The 18,278-nt window shown below is 44.0% G+C and overlaps 1 protein-coding gene across 1 annotated transcript in view; it reads right to left on the bottom strand.

Moving 5' to 3' along the window:
* The window catches only part of LOC308300502 (steroid hormone receptor ERR2-like), a gene marked incomplete at both ends in the record, with an annotated part of 63,833 nt that overhangs the window by 18,297 nt on the left and 27,258 nt on the right, over positions 1-18,278 (bottom strand). The window contains 2 exons of the mRNA XM_080744345.1: positions 1,288-1,398; positions 17,454-17,570. Coding sequence (XP_080600471.1) covers positions 1,288-1,398; positions 17,454-17,570 — 228 coding nt within the window. The remainder of the gene's footprint in view (positions 1-1,287; positions 1,399-17,453; positions 17,571-18,278) is intronic.

Raw genomic sequence — 18,278 nt, 5'->3', positions numbered from 1 at the left:
GCAGGTCCCTCCTCCTTTAAGGCAGTGGTTCTCAACCTTTTCAGGTCGAGACCCCCAAAATAATCATATTTTAACTGGGGACCCCCCACCCTGACGAGCACTAAGAGTTGAGGAATTACATTTTGTATAACTCGGTTCTATTGTGAAAATAGCAGATCTACATGCTCACAACGCCTCGTGTTGCGAGGCGTTGTGAGCATGTAGATCGGCTATCTTCACAATTTCTCCCTCTAACATTTGACAATTAAATTGTCATTTTAGAGGTATTAAAAAGTCCTTAAATTGTCACTTTAGAAATGTGCATATACCCTCTATACACTTAAACTTTATGTTGGTTTGTTTACTGTTGAGAGAGACAACAATGTTGCACATTAAGTTAATCATCTGGGGACCCCCCCAAAATAATTTGGGGATACCTCTGGGGGTCCCAACCCACAGTTTGGAGCACCACTGCTTTAAGGACCCCGTCACCCCAATCATCTCCTAATTTTAATTCAAGTGAAAAATTACATACATGCACAAAAGAATCCTGAGTGTTTGTTCGACTGAGTGTACAAGTAGAGTGCGCTGTACAGTGCAAAAAGGACTGAGCATGAGATGAGAACAGACAATAGGATGTTAAAACACAATTACTGCCTTTTAATCTGAAGTTTGCTTGGTGCCTTGGTGCCGCGCCGTTTCCTCCGTAGGCCGCCGCTATTATTTTGAAGGGCCGGAAGGGGGTTGTTGTTGTGTTTTTGGATTATCACTTGACGGCAACGATTACGTCATCTAGTCACATGACAGTGTGGGTCCAGAAGAGAAACATGTCTGCACCCAGCCGAGTGAATTTTGTACAGGAATCAGCCCACTCTTTGGCTCAAAATGTCTCTTTTTGAATAAATTAAGTCTCTTTATGGGCCTCTCAATGGATTTACTATGGCGGACATTCACTTTGCGTGCACGCACAACGTGCGTTGTAAACAAATCGCGGACATTACCGGCGGGAGCGGAGCGGTGTACTGTAAGTAATTATACTTTTACAGTAAATACAGTAAGATTGACAGTCCTCACCGTCAACGGCACCATGGTTTTAACCCTTTCAATGACGGTGAGGATTGTCAACGGCAGCAGAACAGTTAAATGAGCATATTATTTCTGATTACACTACGGCACTTTACCAACCTCAGGGGACTATAGCTGGAATAAACAAATAAATCAATTCTTGATGCATTCCCCGTACGGTATAAAAACACCATGTTTTAATATGAGAGGTACAGTAAGCAGACGTTAACTTGAGGGACTTACGTGGTTTTTTGGCCGGTGGCGGAAGGGATAGGCCCAGGTACGCCCCGCTCTCCGCGTCCAGCCGCCGCTTGTACTTCTGTCTTCCTCCCCGCACCCGGTCCAGACGCACACCTGCATATCATCATGTCGTTAGCACAAGGAGAATCTCCACAACAACTAAACATTGCGTGCTAAAAGTCAGGGACATTTAGTATTCAAAAGATACTAAATTATATTTATACTAACAGGCAGTGAGCGGCCTTTTTGATTATAGTGGGAAATTATTTGTCATAACGTGTCATAACAGGAATCCTTGCATCCATATAGAGGATATGCATCATATGCCACTCATCTACAGTAGACTGAGTGGCAAAACATAAAGCAGCTTGAAGCATTGGAGTTTGGAAGCGCTCGTTGGGAAACTCCTCCAGACTTGTCCTCACGCCTACGGATTCCTCATACAATTTACAATTTAGGCATTTAGCAGACGCTCTTAATCCAAAGCGACTTACAATAAGTAAGGTAATACATCAAACAATAAACAGGCAAATCAATACATCAACATCAATACATCAAATACATAGAAATATCAATCTAGAAAAAAAAAATAACCTAGGTAGACGAGCACCTAATCAATAAAAAAGCTTTATATAAAAAAAACTAAAAATAAAAAAAAATGCTATCTAGCTTTCATGTACGGTATGGTCATTGGGGGAGGGCGAGTGCTACGGTAAGTGTTATGGGCCTAGTTGAAGTCTGAATAGGTGAGCCTTCGGGCCACGGTGGAAGCTAGGGAGTGAGTCTGTTGTTCTAACTGCCACAGGGAGTTTATTCCTCAGTTTGGGGGGCCAGGAGGGCGAATTGTCTAGGATGAGTGGATCTTTGTCCTGGGGTTTTTAGTGAGGGTTCTGTCAGCATCCCTGTGTTAGTTGAGGTAGGCATTCCCGCATAACTTCCAGGTACGATGATGTCACCCGCATACCCTCTATTCTGGGCATGTTATATATAGGTGTACATTCTGAGAAAACAGGTAAACATTCTGTGAAAATACAAGCTCACGACATGTTGCAACGTGCGTATTGAGGTTCTAGATTTTTTTTTTATTTTCCGCTATCGATGTATAAAGAGGTATATAGGATTAACCGTTTAAGTGGTTCGCTTTCACCCCGATTGAAATACCTTTTTTTCTCATTCACCACAGAAGGGTTAAAGTATCTCATTAGTATACAAACAGGACAGATCTGGGATTATGTGGAGGGCAGCTTGAAAGGACAATGGGCAACATCAAATGCATTTCATGTGCGCACGTTGCGCTCTCGCATTAAAACTTGTTTGCACGTGGGGGGGGGGGGGAGAGCAAACAGATTTTACATGGCCAAGTGGAATTGAGTCGTGTGAGATTTCCCAGTGACTCGTATAAATTCCTTTGATTCCCCTGGAAACAAAAGAATCCGATTAGGATGGTCTTTCAATTTCCTGACACCGACTATCCACTAACCTAATTACCCACAATGCCCTGAGGGAGCCCGTTCTTCCCAGCAAACACAGTGAGATCATTTTATGCCTGGCAGATTGGAGCTAAATCGAGAGCCCCCTCTCCTAACACAGCTTTCCATTTGTATGCCTTAAAGTAATCAATAAGGATTGCAAATAGACTTCTTGTTCTTTGAACACATGTGGATGTGGTTTTAATTAGTTAGGCTGCTAAGCTAGGCTATGGGTTCAAGACAGCTGGAGCTCTGTATCAGCTTGTATATAATTATTCTTAAAATAGAAAATGTATATAGATTATGAATTTATCCTCAGGGACCAGTCAGTGTAACGTATTACAGACAACATGTGTTCAATACTTTGTATGTACACAACTGGCTTATAAAGAAAACAATACCATGATTGTTTTTTTAACGTAATTTCTTTATTTCTTTATTTATGTTATATTATCATTGAAATATTACTGTCTTGTCAATTATTTGGGGGCCCACTTGCAATTGAGAATCACTACAAATCCACATAACATACAGGAGATCTGTCTGTTAAGTTCCAAGTCTACATAACATAGATGTGTCTGTCATGTAAGCAACAGTGAATTGTTGCCTCCGCTGACATCCACCAACAACCAAACATAAACACACACACACACGCACACGCACACGCACACGCACACACACACACACACACGACAAACGGCAAGTGACCCAACAGCCGGAATCTGAGTTCCAAGGTCCGTAGGGGGACCGCCTGAACGGGTTCATCCAACCGGTCCATAATTAATAGACGCTGACGGGAATTAAGACCGTGGCGCAAACCAGTTTCACTTTACAGTTCGGCAGCACGGTGGAACGGTTAACACCAAGGGCCCTATTTTCGTCCATGCCTTAACCATAAACTTCTTTGACTTTCCTTTTTTACTATTTGGAGAAACATTTTTAAATAGTTCAAATAGCTGATCTACAAGCTCACGACGTGTCGGCTATTTGAAGTATTTTAAAATGTTGTTAAAAATAGTTAAAAAAGGCAAAGAAATAAGGGGTAAAGCATGGACAAAAATATACCTCTAAGTACTCAGTAGCTGTGTTCCCAAAATGTCTCATTCTCACTTTTCGTGATTCTCTCATTCTCATCTTCAGCACTGGGCGAGCATTGGTTCCCAAACTCTCAGCGGAGACCGAAATGACACATTTTGTGTTACAATAAAAATACATTTGAATGAACCACTTAAGCACTAATTAAAAGTGAAAGTACACAATCTACAAGCTTGTAATGCAACATTTTTGGAATCTTTTAAAATTACGAAATATTTATTGTAGGAAATGCAATATATATATATATATATACTGTATATATATATATATATATATATATATATATATATATATATATAATAAAAGAAAAGGGTCCATGACCCAAAAATGGGTCCGCGACCCATTGCTTGTGAAACGCTGCGGCCTAGACAGCCCGTCCCGGCCGCGAGAGCGCCTGATCCGACCACTGCGGGATTACAGCAGCCCATGTGATACGGGCCCAGTACTGAGAATCTGACCGCAACAAGACAGCTGGATGAGGCCCTTGGAGAGGGGTCTGCTCCCCGGGTCTGTGTCATCATCCACACCGCATTCCACACCTCTCAGGCCCACAACACACAATCCCCCCGCCCCCCACCACCACCCCATCCCGTTTGCCTCAAGACAATGCCGTCCCGTCAAAGGCGGCCGGTGTCTTTGGTAGCCATGATCGGGTTCGTTGTAACACAGTAGCCAGGAAGGCGGCTGCGCAGATCATCTTAAGAATCATCCATCTCCCATTTTCTACGGTTAACAGACCCTTCAAGTGTGACAGCCAAAATATGGCTAAGCAGGGTGGCAAAAAGGGGATTTTGTGTGTGTGCGTGTGTGTGTGTGTGTGTGTGCGCGCGCGCGCGCGCGTGCGTGCGTGCGTGCGTGCGTGCGTGTGTGCGTGCGTGCGTGTGTGCGTGCGTGTGTCATGTATGTTGGGATGAGCTCAGCGAGATCCATGCACATTATAGCCATGACTTTGTTTTACAGCCGGCTCTCAGAGAGGCATGTATGGGACGCTATGTGTTAGTGGGTGACCAAGTCCATCACTGTTGCTGTCCGTGCTCTTACTTACGTGCGTGCTGTGTGTGTGTGTGTGTGTGTGTGTGTGTGTGTGTGTGTGTGTGTGTGTGTGTGTGTGTGTGTGTGTGTGTGTGTGTGCGCACCTGTGTGCATGTGAATCAGGACAGAAGATAAGACATGTTTACACAGGACTGGGAGCAATCTTTAGGGCCACTCGACCCCCCAGCCTCCCTTTACACATTCAATAAGTACATCGACCCATGTTACCTTCAACTTTGTTGCTTTGTGAAGCTGCCAGTGTGTGTGTGTGTGTGTGTGTGTGTGTGTGTGTGTGTGTGTGTGTGTGTGTGTGTGTGTGTGTGTGTGAGAGAGAGAGAGAGAGAGAGAGACAGACAGACATGTGTTTCACAGAGTACAGTAAAGTACTATGCCTTCATGTACATTGGATGCGTGTGTATTGTATAAAGTATATTGTCGTTGTCGGATGAAAACCTTGTATGTTCAAAACCGGTCGTTTTGCATTTTATCATTTTAAAAATGATTTAAACTAGTGAAAACAGCCGATCTACAAGCACACAACGCCTCACACCGCGAGGCGTTGTGTGCTTGTAGATCTGCTGCTTTCACTACTTTTGTGCGACGGCCTTGTATGGTGAAGCATGGCTTTGCTTTGAGAAAGAACGTACACATTTGAAACTTGGAGATACAAGGTTTCACCCGACAACGACGGTATAAGTGAGTGTGCGCACACGCGTGTATGAATGTACGTACGTACGTACGCGTGTATGTGTGTGTGAGTGTGTGTGCGTGTGATACAGTATGTGCGGGCGTGTGTGTGTGTGTGAGAGAGAGAGAGAGAGTGTGTGTGTGTGTGTGTGTACGTGTGTGGCGTCTCACACACTGAACTATTCTCAGCCCCTTCACCTGTCAGAGGCGCTTCTTTCTAGAGAATGTGTCAGAATGGGCTGGATGGGCAGCGCTGCCAAGGGGAGATTAGGAGCTCCCTATTTTAGCTGGGAAAAATCAGTGGGATGCAGCGTACGTCCCCTCCTACTGTACCACCCTTTCACCCCCAGGGCCTCCTCCAGTAGAGCCCGTAGGATCACTCCTAAGCTAGGGGTTCTCAAACATTATCATTTCAAGGACCCCCATAACTCATATCTGGCGCGTCTCAAGTACCAGCAGGTCTTATGACTTCACTCAAGACCCTGGGAGGCGGGGCCAATGCCGCTTCACCTCCAGGTCTTTAAGTTAAGTCATATAACCCGGTACCTAAGACACAGAACAGGGCCCTTAGTGACCACTGTTCGCCAAACAGTGGGTCAGGACCCCTTTGTGGGTCACGGACCATTTTTGGGGGGGGGTCAAGACTCAATTAAAAATCCCATTTCTTTTCCTATGACATAACACTTGACATATTTAAAAAAAAAATACTATTTTAAAAGATTTCCCCCTCCCTCCAAATCATTTTTTTTAAATGAAACTACAGAAAAAGAAACCTAAGAAATTCCACAAATAAAAAAGAATATTAATTAAGAAGTGGTGAAAATAGCTGATCTACAAGCTCACAACACGGTGCAAAACAAGTTGTTGTGAGATTGTAGATCTACTGTTTTCACTAGTTTGGGTCCCGGGCAATTTTACTATTGGGTCTTGGGTCTAAAAAGTTTGGGAATCACTGCCTTAGATCCTCTTAAGATCGCTGTCGGGTAGAAACTACAGCGTCACACAAATAGCAGATCCACAAGCTTGAAACACGGCGTGAAGCGACGCGTTTTGAGCTTGTCAGTGTTGCTATTTTTGCTATTTCTGAATTTGAACCTGAAAAGGTTTGGTTTCCACCAGACAGAGATGATACACAGTACATTCTCTAAGTTCTAATAGTGAAATTAAACTGTTCCTCGTGAGGCTCTGAACCCCCCAAGGACCCCCCAAGGACCCCTGGAGGTCCCTGACCACACTTTGAGAATGTCTGCTCTAACAACTTGGCCTGCTTTAGTCTGGGTAAACTGGAACCCAAGTTGATTTGGTGCACACGTTTTTTTTCCGCGAACACCAAATCTCTTCGCCAAAAATAGCCAATTTACTAGCTCTCACAACACGGCGCGTTGGATTAGATCTGCTATTATTGGCTAATGTTCTCCCAAGAAATATGGATGCTGGGGTTCAAATGGCTAAGCATGTGACAGCATCTGTTTAATTACACGGGATCTGGGAGGGGGGGGGGGACAGGACATAAGGGAGGGGCGTGAGATAAGGGTCGAAAGCACATCAAGAAGGATGGGCCTTCCACCTGTTCTAAAGCCCCAGTGGTTGGAAAAGACAAAGCAGTTGTCGCTCCCACGAGTCACGACAGCCCCCCTCCCTCCCCCCCTCCCCCCCCCCCCCCCCCCCCCACACACACACACTGACACCCCGCTCTTTATCGCGTTTTACACTTGCCATAACTCTGAGCCGGCGTGTCCAGAGAAGAAGCGTGTTACTGTGCGTACGATATTGTGTGTATTACAGAGAGAGAGAGAGAGAGAGAGAGAGAGAGACGCCCCGGCCCACAAAGTGCGGCGGTAATCGGAAACATCTGCAACGGCTGGAGACGGCCGGCCACGGGGCTCGATCCCGGCCGGGTCCCTCGGGTGCGTTGGCGGTGGCATGTGTTTAGCTACACGGCCGCGGCGCGCGGCATATCGGCATTCATACAAATTTGCGCCGCGCGGCCCTACGAGCCGAGCGAGTGAAAGGGAGACCAGGCGCAGGGGCGTCACAAGGAGGGGAAACGTGGGACTGAGTTACTAGGGCCCAAGGTCCTTCATTATTTTATAGTTTAGCTATTGAAAAATATACAAGCTCACAGCCGCGCTGCGCGCTTGTAGATCTGCTATTTTTTAAGAGTCGTGAAAATGTGTGCAAATCTTTGAATATAATGTATTTTTTAAGCGAACATTTCGAACTCAAAGTTTGCTTCTTGGGGGTCCCTGGAACTGAATATTTTGAGATGGGGGTCCGTGGCCACTGGCCAGATACAGATCATTTTGGGGGTCCTTCACATGAAACATTTTGAGCACCACTGACATAGAAACATAGGTTTTTCAAAAAAACCTTGAAAGATTCAAAGACTTTTCATGATTAAAAAAAATAAATAGCAGATCTACAAGCTCGCAGCGCTGCACTCGGTGCTGCGCTGTGAGCTTGTATATCTGCTATTTTTCAATAGTTAAAGCACAAAATAATGCGTAACAATTCGTTCCCAGTCTAAATGGATTAAACTCCCTCCCCATATGAAGAACATTCATGGGGGGCCCGCAGTGAATTCTTGTACCCAGGGCCCAGAATTTGGTGCGACGCCCCTGACCAGGCGAGAGAGGGAGAGAGGGGGGAGGGGGGGGTGGGGTGTAGGTTGGGGGGGTTGGGGGTTGGGGGGGTGTAACAGCGACAACCTTGCTCCTCAGGGTCCCATTCCATGTCACTTGTCAGTGGTGATTTATCCGTTTGGCGTGTGTGTGTGTGTGTGTGTGTGTGTGTGTGTGTGTGTGTGTGTGTGTGTGTGTACATGAACACGAGTTGCTCATGCATTGTGAGTGGCGCGGTACAGTGCGGCACGGCGAGAGTACAGTACTGTCTGTGTGAGTGTGTGTGTGTGTGTGTGTGTGTGTGTGTGGGTGTGTGTGTGTGTGTGTGTGTGTGTGTGTGTGTGTGTGTGTGTGTGTGTGTGTGCAGGGGCGTCAATTGGGTATGGCAGCTGCCATACCCTGGGTCCAGGGAGGGAAATAAAAGCTACTTTTAAATATGAATCCATGAATGTCTCTTTGTCTATCTGTGCTGGTTATTATGTTGTTAAATTACAGTAAAATAACTACAAATGCTAAATTTAACAAAACGGGCACTTATTATTACTTATTATACACGTATTATAATTGTATTCTCCACACTTGTATTCTCCCCATCTTGACAAGATGGTATATATTCCCAGGTTCCGCAGGTCAGCTGCACAGGTGCAATTCATTATTGTTAATTGTGGCACGTTTACTATCATGCCAAGTTTAGCTGCACTTGAAAAACCATTCCAGGCTGCCATATTATCCAGCCCTAGAAACCGTAGAAACCTGTGTAAAAAACTGACAAAGGTCATTTTTTTTAGAAAAAATAGCCGATCTATACATGCTCACAACGCCTCGCAGTGCGAGGCGTTGTGAGCATGTAGATCTGCTATTTTCACAATGGAACCGTGTTATCCAAAATGTAATGCCTATTTTCCACGAGGACTCCCATCTTTGCCATACCCTAGCTTTTGCTGAACTGACGCCACTGTGTGTGTGTGTGTGTGTGTGTGTGTGTGTGTGTGTGTGTGTGTGTGTGTGTGTGTGTGTGTGTGTGTGTGTGTGTGTGTAGCGGGGAGAGGGCTGTGTGAGGGGGAATGGAGGGGGGGTCAGCACCTCCCCAAATCCCCTTCATCAGAGGAACACGTGTTCCAACTCCATGTCTGATCTATCACCTGCCAGACAGTGAGGACAGGCCCGACCGGGCTCTCCGGGTGGGCCCGCGGGGGTCTGTCAGGTCCTCTGATGCCCCCCTAAAGGCACACTGACAGATAGACGGGGGCCTGCAGACAAGTGCCAAGTGTTCTCATATAGCATATACGCAGAATGCAGCGGTGGAAGAAGAAGTACTCTGATTATATTTATTTTACTTAAGTAAAATAAATTGTATAGTTGTGTTACAAGTACAGTAATAGGCCTGTATTATAAATTTAACTTGAGTAAAAGTGTACAATGATCGGCATACAAATTTACTTTGAGTACCATTATACATTGTTTTGTTTTGTTTTTCAAAATTGGTTAAAGGGGAAGACTACCCATTTTCAATATTGAACTATGTCATTAATATACCTTAGAGGAGTTGTGTGGAAATAAAAAAAAAGTTCCCTCTTCTTTGTTGCCTAGAACTGGAGGATTGATTTTGGGGGTTTGTATTGTAAAGTACAATGTGTGATGTCATCAAGTTGTGATTTGCAATACAAACCCCAAAATCAATCCTCCAGTTCTAGGCAACACAGAAGAGGGGGAACTTTTTATTTATTTATTTACACCCAACTCCTCTAAGGTATATTAATGACATAGTTCAATATTGAAAATGGGTGGTCTTCCCCTTTAATGTATGTTTTGAAATAATAATGTAAATCAAGTAATAACTGGGGACAGGCGCATACCACATAGGCTCTAATGCCTGACAGCGTGTCGCCGGTTCGATTCCCGATCCGGACAACCTTTGCTGCATGTCATTCCCCATTTCCTGTCTACTATCCTATCTTATATCCTATCAATAAAGGCATAAAAATAAAAAATAATAATAATCAAGTAACAACTACTGTAACGAAAGCTGTCAAACCACTGCACAGGATACTTACTGCTCTTAGGAGTTCTGTTCCAATGAGTGTATGCAGATGTGGGCTGGGTAATAGTTGACCGGGCATACTGTAAGTCAAATTGGCTTTGTAGACAAAACATAATCTTTATTTTCTTATCACATATGAGTGGTATAATAAAAAAGGGGGGAAAATAACCACTGTGCTGTTCAAATGGGTTTATGATCAGGCATATAGTATCAACTTTTCTGCTATATCTTTATTTTGATGGTGTAATCTCGGTGCATCGATTGCTTTCTGATCTAAGCCTATTGATTGGGAAGGGGACCTGACAGTCTGTGATATTGGATATGGCTTCACTAATCTTTTGTGTATGTGGCCCGGAGGAAAATAAGGCCTGTAACGTTACCCTGCTAGCCACGTTCGCTCGCTCAGGAAAGACTGCTGATACCTATCTGTGGTTGAGACAGCGGTGTGGGTTGCCAAAATAGTCTGGCCGCTTGTATTCATCTATGACATTAGTACGGTGTCAGAAAATCCCCAGCAGCACAGAATACACCACAGATATGCACTGCTTTGAGTCGGGCCTATAATTAGCAACTGCTCATATCGGAACAGACCATTTTTTGTTTGAAATTTTGATTGAAATGACAAGAGGGTCTGCCCGCTTCTAATTGGAACATAACAATTTTGACATGTTAATTTGTGAACCACGGCCATAGCCATGTGAGTGGTTGTAAATTGTATGCCAGCGCTAATTCAGCTGTAGCGCTAAATTGAAGCAATGAATAAATAACAAGAAAGCAAACGTCAAAACACCAAGAGATAAATTATATCAAAAAACATACAGATATATATGTATATATATATATATATATATATATATATATATATATATATATATATATATATATATATATATATATGACCATATGAAGCTAGATAGCATTTTTAGGTTTTAGAAGTTTTTTACTGATTAGGTGCGTGGTCTACCTATGTTATTGTTTTTCTAGATTGGTATTCCTATGCATGTGTTATATTGTTGTTGATGTACTGACATATTATCCTGCTTATTATAGTGATGTGTATTACCTGCTTATTGTAATTGCTGTGGATTAAAAGCGTCTGCTAAATGCTATAAACTGTAAACTGTAAAAACATTGACTTTGTTTGATTTGTGGAATCATTAAACAACATACAACAACGCTATGGGGTATAATAATTTAGCACTGATGTTAGCTATGGAGACAGTGTGCTGCTGCCTGGCAGTGCCGGCCAACACCATGCCTCCTGCGAGTTATAATTACAGTACGTGAGAGTTTTTCCATTGAGCCTGTGACCTTTTATCAGACTCAGCCTGATATGTAAGGGGGCCAACGAGCAAGGCCTGAGACAGCCGGCCTGCCTTCCCAAATCCAGACACCGTCCCGCAGCAATGCAACAGAGCTTAGCAGCCTGTTCCGCGAAGGAACGTCCATCCACCATCCCTCTTACATCTTTGTTCACTTGACAAATATAGTCATCAATACACGCACATTTTGCACACAATCCCCTAAACCAGGGGTCTTCAACATTTTCAGGCTGAGAGAGACATGAAGCAGGGACCCCCTCTACATATTGTATAAATGTGTGATACAGATTTTCATTGATTTCATAGAAAGATTCATAAACTTGTTTGACAGTACTGTCATCACTCAATTAGATTTGTGTTTATGTGTTAATGTGTTTTTTTCTTCAGATTTTTTACCACTTAAATCATTGTTACTTACTAAACTTGACCTTTCACTTTGTACTTTTTTTAATCTCTAAACCGAAGCTATTTGCTGAAAATAGCCGATCTACAAGCTGTCAACGCTGAGAGCTTGTAGATCTGCTATCTTTGGCTAAAGTTCTCCTCAGAATTGGGATGCGAGGGTTCAAGTTGTTAATTGTAAAAGAATTATTCTACCACACAAAGATCTGGAGGCCCCCCTGTAGTAACTCTGAGGACCCCCTCTGGGTCCCGGAACCCCTGTTGAAGACCCTTGCCCTAAACCATTCCTGTATCACACACAACACCGTGATGTATTCATTCATTCAAGTGAACTAATAATATACACACACAACACACACACAACACACGTTGCACACTCTTAAGCAGAACCTAATGCATGTCGAACACCTCGCCTTGCATAGAGTAGATTAGGGATGTGGCTCTCATCTCAACTGGCTAATTGTATTTACAGACTGATTATGCTTATCCCCTATGGTGTGGTGGCAATTTTCCAACTCAGGCCAGCACAGCACAGCTCGTGCCCCAAGAATGCCCGTCCCAAGTAACGCACGCAAAGCAGTGACCCGCGATGGGCTTAGCAAGTAGAGGTAGCATGGTAACAGATGGTAAAGAGCAGGGTTCATCAATATGTCCGTGCACAGACAAAATGTGCACTTGGTCTTTACCGTGGGAAATTCTAGACTTTCTACACACTATGTCGTAATAATGTTCTTATTTTTATCCCAATTACTGAATGTCCAGTCTCCAGGTTTTCTTCACAATATTGATTGATTTAGTATTTTATTAGAAAGAATGGAGAACGGTAAAAAAGTAGTAGAGTGCAAGTACAGTTAAACACCCTGCATAAAAGGAGCATCCCAAATAAGTCCTTTTACAGTCTTTTTTATGTCTGAAGTCCTTAGTATTCAATTCATGGACTTGTACAATGTTCAATGTATGACACTGATTTACCACGACACTATGGCATATTACAGTATGTCCACTAGTACTAGTGATTCTCAAATATTGCATTTGCAACCATAACTCTGAGAGTGTACCGTACAAAAGGAACCTGAGCGTGTACAAAAGGAACCAAATGGACCTGTACGGATCCACTTGGTTCCTTTTGAACACTCAGAGTTACAGAGCTGTTATTGTCATTTAGGGCAATCTCTTCATGTGTTTCTGGTAATATTTGGCAAAAATTGAATTTTGACGTCCACCACAAGCCAACATTGCGATGACCCCTGGTAAAGTGGTCTGTAAAAGTACCCACTGTACCTACTGTACCTCCAAGGATACTGGACTGACCCTGGCAGTGGGAGGGAGGGGTATTGTATGTACAGTACAGTACAGAACATGTGCATCTAAAAGCCTAATATCTCCTTTCATAAATCCTCGCCGAGGCATTTCAGATCATATTTTCCCACTGCAGCGGGTATAAAAGGATTTTAGGATGTGCAAGGAAATACGCCAACGGTCGACAGGTTCAATAAATTACTATTCAATAGATAAAAAGACAAACAAGTCACAGTCATGTACGCATGTCATTATGATTCCATGTCTACGGTATGTACTAATTATCAAACAAACATAGACAGATCTGAAAATGCAATGACAAATCTGCTTATTGAATCTCAGACGTCGAATGCAGGGGCATCCGCAGTAATGAATCCCACAAGTTACCAATATGTCATCTTTTCTAGTATTAATATTTCACCCTGTTTTTCTCATTTATCCTGTGGCTGCCTTGTTGTCATTCATCTCCCCTCAAGAAGATGCCTCAAGATTAGATTTCTTCATGAACGACAGACACACCTCGCGTTCATCTTTCACTGTGTGATTATGCCTTTTCCATGACCGGCCCCCTCTCTGCCACTTGTTCTACGGTGATCTCATTACAATGAAGTAGGGCAAGCCTCGATCCCCCGCTGACACCATGATCAAAGCCCCCCCAAAGTCTGCGAGAGGCCGCGCCACACAGCGCTGCGCAGCGATTAAATGTCCTCTTTCCTTTTAATTGAATGCCGTCACTTTTCACAGAATCACCCGCCGCGCGGCTCTGAGCGAGCGGGGCCGTGAGGGCTGCGTGTCTCAAGAGCGGCGAGGGGCTATAGCGGAGGGCCGTGGGGTCCAATTCCCTTCCGGCGGGCGCTGATTGTCTGGCCTGAGCGGGGCTTAGTGTGGGCCGCCACAGACAATACCTCGCCATTTGCCCCTTAAGCACGTGCTAATAGTTCCAGCTTTATTCCTGAGGCAACATTATTTGTTTTGGTTGTGGGTCAAAAAAGCCTCTGCGCGATGGTGTGGCTTCTGAAAAGAGGCCGCACGGGAAAAGATCTAAAGAAATTAGTGAATACTGATTCATTTGTAACTCAATTACAAATGTAACCAAGTGGACCCTTACAGGTCCATATCGTCACTGTCCGGCAGAAACCTTGTATCTCCAAGTTTCAAATTTGTAATTCTTTTCGCAAAGTAAAGCCCTGCTTCATCATACAAAGCCGTCGCACAAAAGTAGTGAAAACAGCAGATCTACAAGCACACATCATTTTAAAAATGATAAATACAAAAACAGTTTTGGACAACAAGGTTTCCACCCGACAACGACGATGTGGTTACATTTGTACACTCTCAGAGTTCAAAGAACACTGAGGATTTCTCTGTGCAGGTGTCTGTATAAATAGGATCGCTATGGTGGCACAACGATCGACCCTCGGTCTGTGGAGACGGACACAAACAGAGGTATGTACATTGTGAAAGATGAGTTATAACAGTGGACAGTTACCAAGAATCTAGCATACCATCTGGCTTCACCAGATTGCAGTTAACTGCTGCTGGCTTCTATCATGAGATGCTTTTAGTGCTGTCAGAGCATGATGAGACCGTATTTCGGGTTTCTTCCCCCCCCCCCCCTTAAGTTACTTTAGTAAATTTACGACTGTTGTGTTTCTAGGTCAAGCCCATAAACAAATAGCTATTTTTGTTATGTTAGGCCATGCATCACGCACGTTATCGCCGTGAATGGCAGCGGTCCCAAACCCGCCACGTCACCGCGACTAGGGATGGGACGATAATTGTGACAAAAGAAATCGTGATTTACGATATTATCGCGACAATCAAAATCCATTATCCTGGGGCGGAAGATTTGCCAAAAAATAGCTGATCTACAAGCTCACAACGCGACGCATTGTGAGCTTGTAGATCAGCTATTTTTTGGCAAAGACATCTGATAGAGAGTGAAAAAAAGGACTGTATCAAGTACGTATAACGTATATTATAAGTAAGTACCATTTACCAATTATAGAGGGTTTAAGTGGTACCGGATATGCAGCTCGGCAAATAAAGGGTGAATTGATCCCAGTGCATCTCCACTACACGCTAATTTTTTATCACGATAAACAATAATATCGTGTATCGTCCCCTCCCTAACAGCGACGCACGGGCGTTTGCTTTGCACTGTGGCAGTGACAACATGACGGAACGGTACGCAGCTCAGAAGTGAGTCCCTTTATGCGTCGGTTTAGAATGGCTCTTCTGGCTAATACACACAAATGAAAAAAAAAAAGAAAAGAAGAAAAAAAAATCTATGGTCTAGATTTTCCTGGTGAACTCCCCAAGGCTGCAGGAGGAACAACACACGCAGGAAGTGAGGTGGGATGTTCGGAAAGCATTTAGAGGATCAATATGCCAGACAGGAGAGGAGGAGGAGGGGGGAAGAGGGGGGAGGGAGACGGCGGAGACAGAGGCGTCACAAGGGGGGGGAAAGTGGGACTGAGTTACTAGGGCCCAAGGTGGAGGGCTCTTAATTATTTTATACTTTAGCTATTGAAAAATAGCAGATATACAAGCTCGCAGCGCTGCAAGCTTGTAGAACTGCTATTTTTGTCGCTATTTTTGTCGTGAAAATGTTTGCAAATCTTTAATCTTTAAAGCGAACATTTGAAACTCAAATTTTGCTTCTGGGGGGGTGCCTGGAACAACATGTTTTGAGATGGGGGTCCGTGGCCAAATACATATCATTTTGGGGGTCCTTCACATGTAAAAGTTTGAGCACCACTGACATCCAAAAAAACCTTCAAAGACTTGCACACATTTTCACGATTTTTCAGAAATAGCAGATCTACAATCTCGCAGCGTGGCACTCGGTGCCATGCTTTAAGCTTGTAGATCTGCTATTTTTTCAATAGTTAAAGCACACAACAACGCAGTGAATCCTTGTACCCAGGGCCCAGAATTTGGTTCGACACCCCTGGGCGAAGAGAAACGGAGTAGGGAAAGAGAGAGAGAGAGAGAGAGAGAGAGAGAGAGAGAGAGAGAGAGAGAGAGAGAGAGAGAGAGAGGGAGAGAGGGAGAGAGAGAGAGAGAGGGAGAGAGAGAGAGTGGGAGAGGGAGATACCCAGGGGAGAGACGTCTCGGGGGAACAGCTTGTGCTTTTCAAGAGTACTGTTACACTTCTTCTCTCCTCAGCCACACTTGGTAGGAACAACCAGCTCAGCACTTTTTTTTCTGGTGTTTTCTTTTTTTCCCCTCTCTCCCTTAGACTCTATAGTCTGTCCGCGCCAGCCGGGCACTAGGCTGGGACACTGTCTGGCCAGCCCAGCCCAGAGGAGATGGTGTGTAAGGCTCATGGGTGATGTCATAAGTGTCTCCCTGAGGCCACAGCAGCAGCCCCGGCAATCACTGATGATCACTGATCAACCTCACAGCCAGTGAGTGGAGGATGGGTGGAGGTCTAAGTCAGTGGTTCGGAAACAGTGGGTCGCAGCCCATTTGTGGGTCACAGACCAATTTTTATTTTATATAAAATTGTTTTTAAAAATATAAACAAACAAACATATCTAAGAAATTTCATTAAAAAGATTATAATAATAATTAAGAAATAAAAGGGAAATGAAAATGAAAATAGCCGGTCTACGCACAAAGCGGCGCGTTGTGTGATTGTAGATCTGCTCTTTTCCCGGGCAAATTATTTTTGGGTCTTGAACTAAACAGTTTGGGAACCACTGGTCAACGGCGATATTTATTTATACTTAGTTGAGCATGGGTGTTGTTGCTCACCGAAAATAGCCGATCTACAAGAGCGCAATGCATTGTGAGCTTGTAGATCTAGCTGCTATTTTCATTGTGCGACACGGTGCACAAACAAGTATAAATCAATCATCTGTCTTGATTTATACGTAGCTGCATACGGGTTGCACACTGAAAATAGCCAATCTATACGAGCTCACAGCAGCGCGGCACGTTGTGATAGCCAATCTACAAAATATTGTAGATTGAATATTGTTGTTTGCGATGCGGCCCACAACCGAGTATAAATAAGGATTACATGTCAATACATCTATGAAAAGTGGCAGAGTCAAGGCAAAGGTGGTAACAAGCAGTTTTTTCTACAGGCCCCACTGATCCTTTGTGGAAATACTAAATACCAAATCGACACTGGCTATAGGAGGAGAGCAAAAGCTAAGCCACTGAACAGTTGGCGAACGTCCGAACTCACCCTCTTTCAACATGCCGACTTTGAGACACTTCATGAAACGGCAGGCCTGGCACGACTTGCGTCTCCTCTTGGTGATCTCACATTCGTTGGTGGCCGGACAGCTGTACTCGATATTCCCTGCGAAAGATGAGAATACAAAAAGAGAAAGAACATCTCTAATTAAGTGTTTTCAGGGTGCATATCGTCACTGTCGGGCAGAAACCTTGTATGTCCAAGTTTCAAATTTGTAATTTTTTTCACAAAAAGCCCTGCTTCATCATACAAGGCCGTTGCACAAAAGTAGTGAAAACAGCCGATCTACAAGCACACAACGCCTCACGGTGTGAGGCGTTGTGTGCTTGTAGATCGGCTGTTTTCACTAGTTTAGTTAATTTTTTAAATGCTAAATACAAAACGAATTCGGTCTTGGACATACAAGGTTTCCACACGACAACGACGATATAATGACTAAGACTTGTTTCATGGAAAGGGTACGCAGCAAAATCCAGGGTGCATTTCTTTCGAGTTATCTGGCCACAAACCCCGCTATCTCAAAAGTAAGCTTAGTTTTTCTTTGTCTGGCTTCAGCAGTTTCCTATGTTGTAAACAACATGCAGAGCTTGGGAGACAGATACACAGGCACACGCGCGCACACGCACACACGCACATGCGCGCACACACACACACACACACACGCACACCTGTCCCAAGGTGACCCCGTGTGACACTCTGGAAGGAGAGAAGGCTTTAGTGGCATTTTGATGGGACATGTAAAAAGCACCTCCCCGCCCCGGAGTCCCCGCCTCACTTTGATTCACAGATAAATTAGCTTCATTAATGCAGAGC

Source organism: Nannobrachium achirus (assembly GCF_963921795.1).
Source record: "Nannobrachium achirus genome assembly, chromosome: 16".
Classification (NCBI taxonomy): domain Eukaryota; kingdom Metazoa; phylum Chordata; class Actinopteri; order Myctophiformes; family Myctophidae; genus Nannobrachium; species Nannobrachium achirus.
Note: the sequence above shows the minus strand (reverse complement) of the source record. Positions and strands in the feature narration are given on the sequence as shown.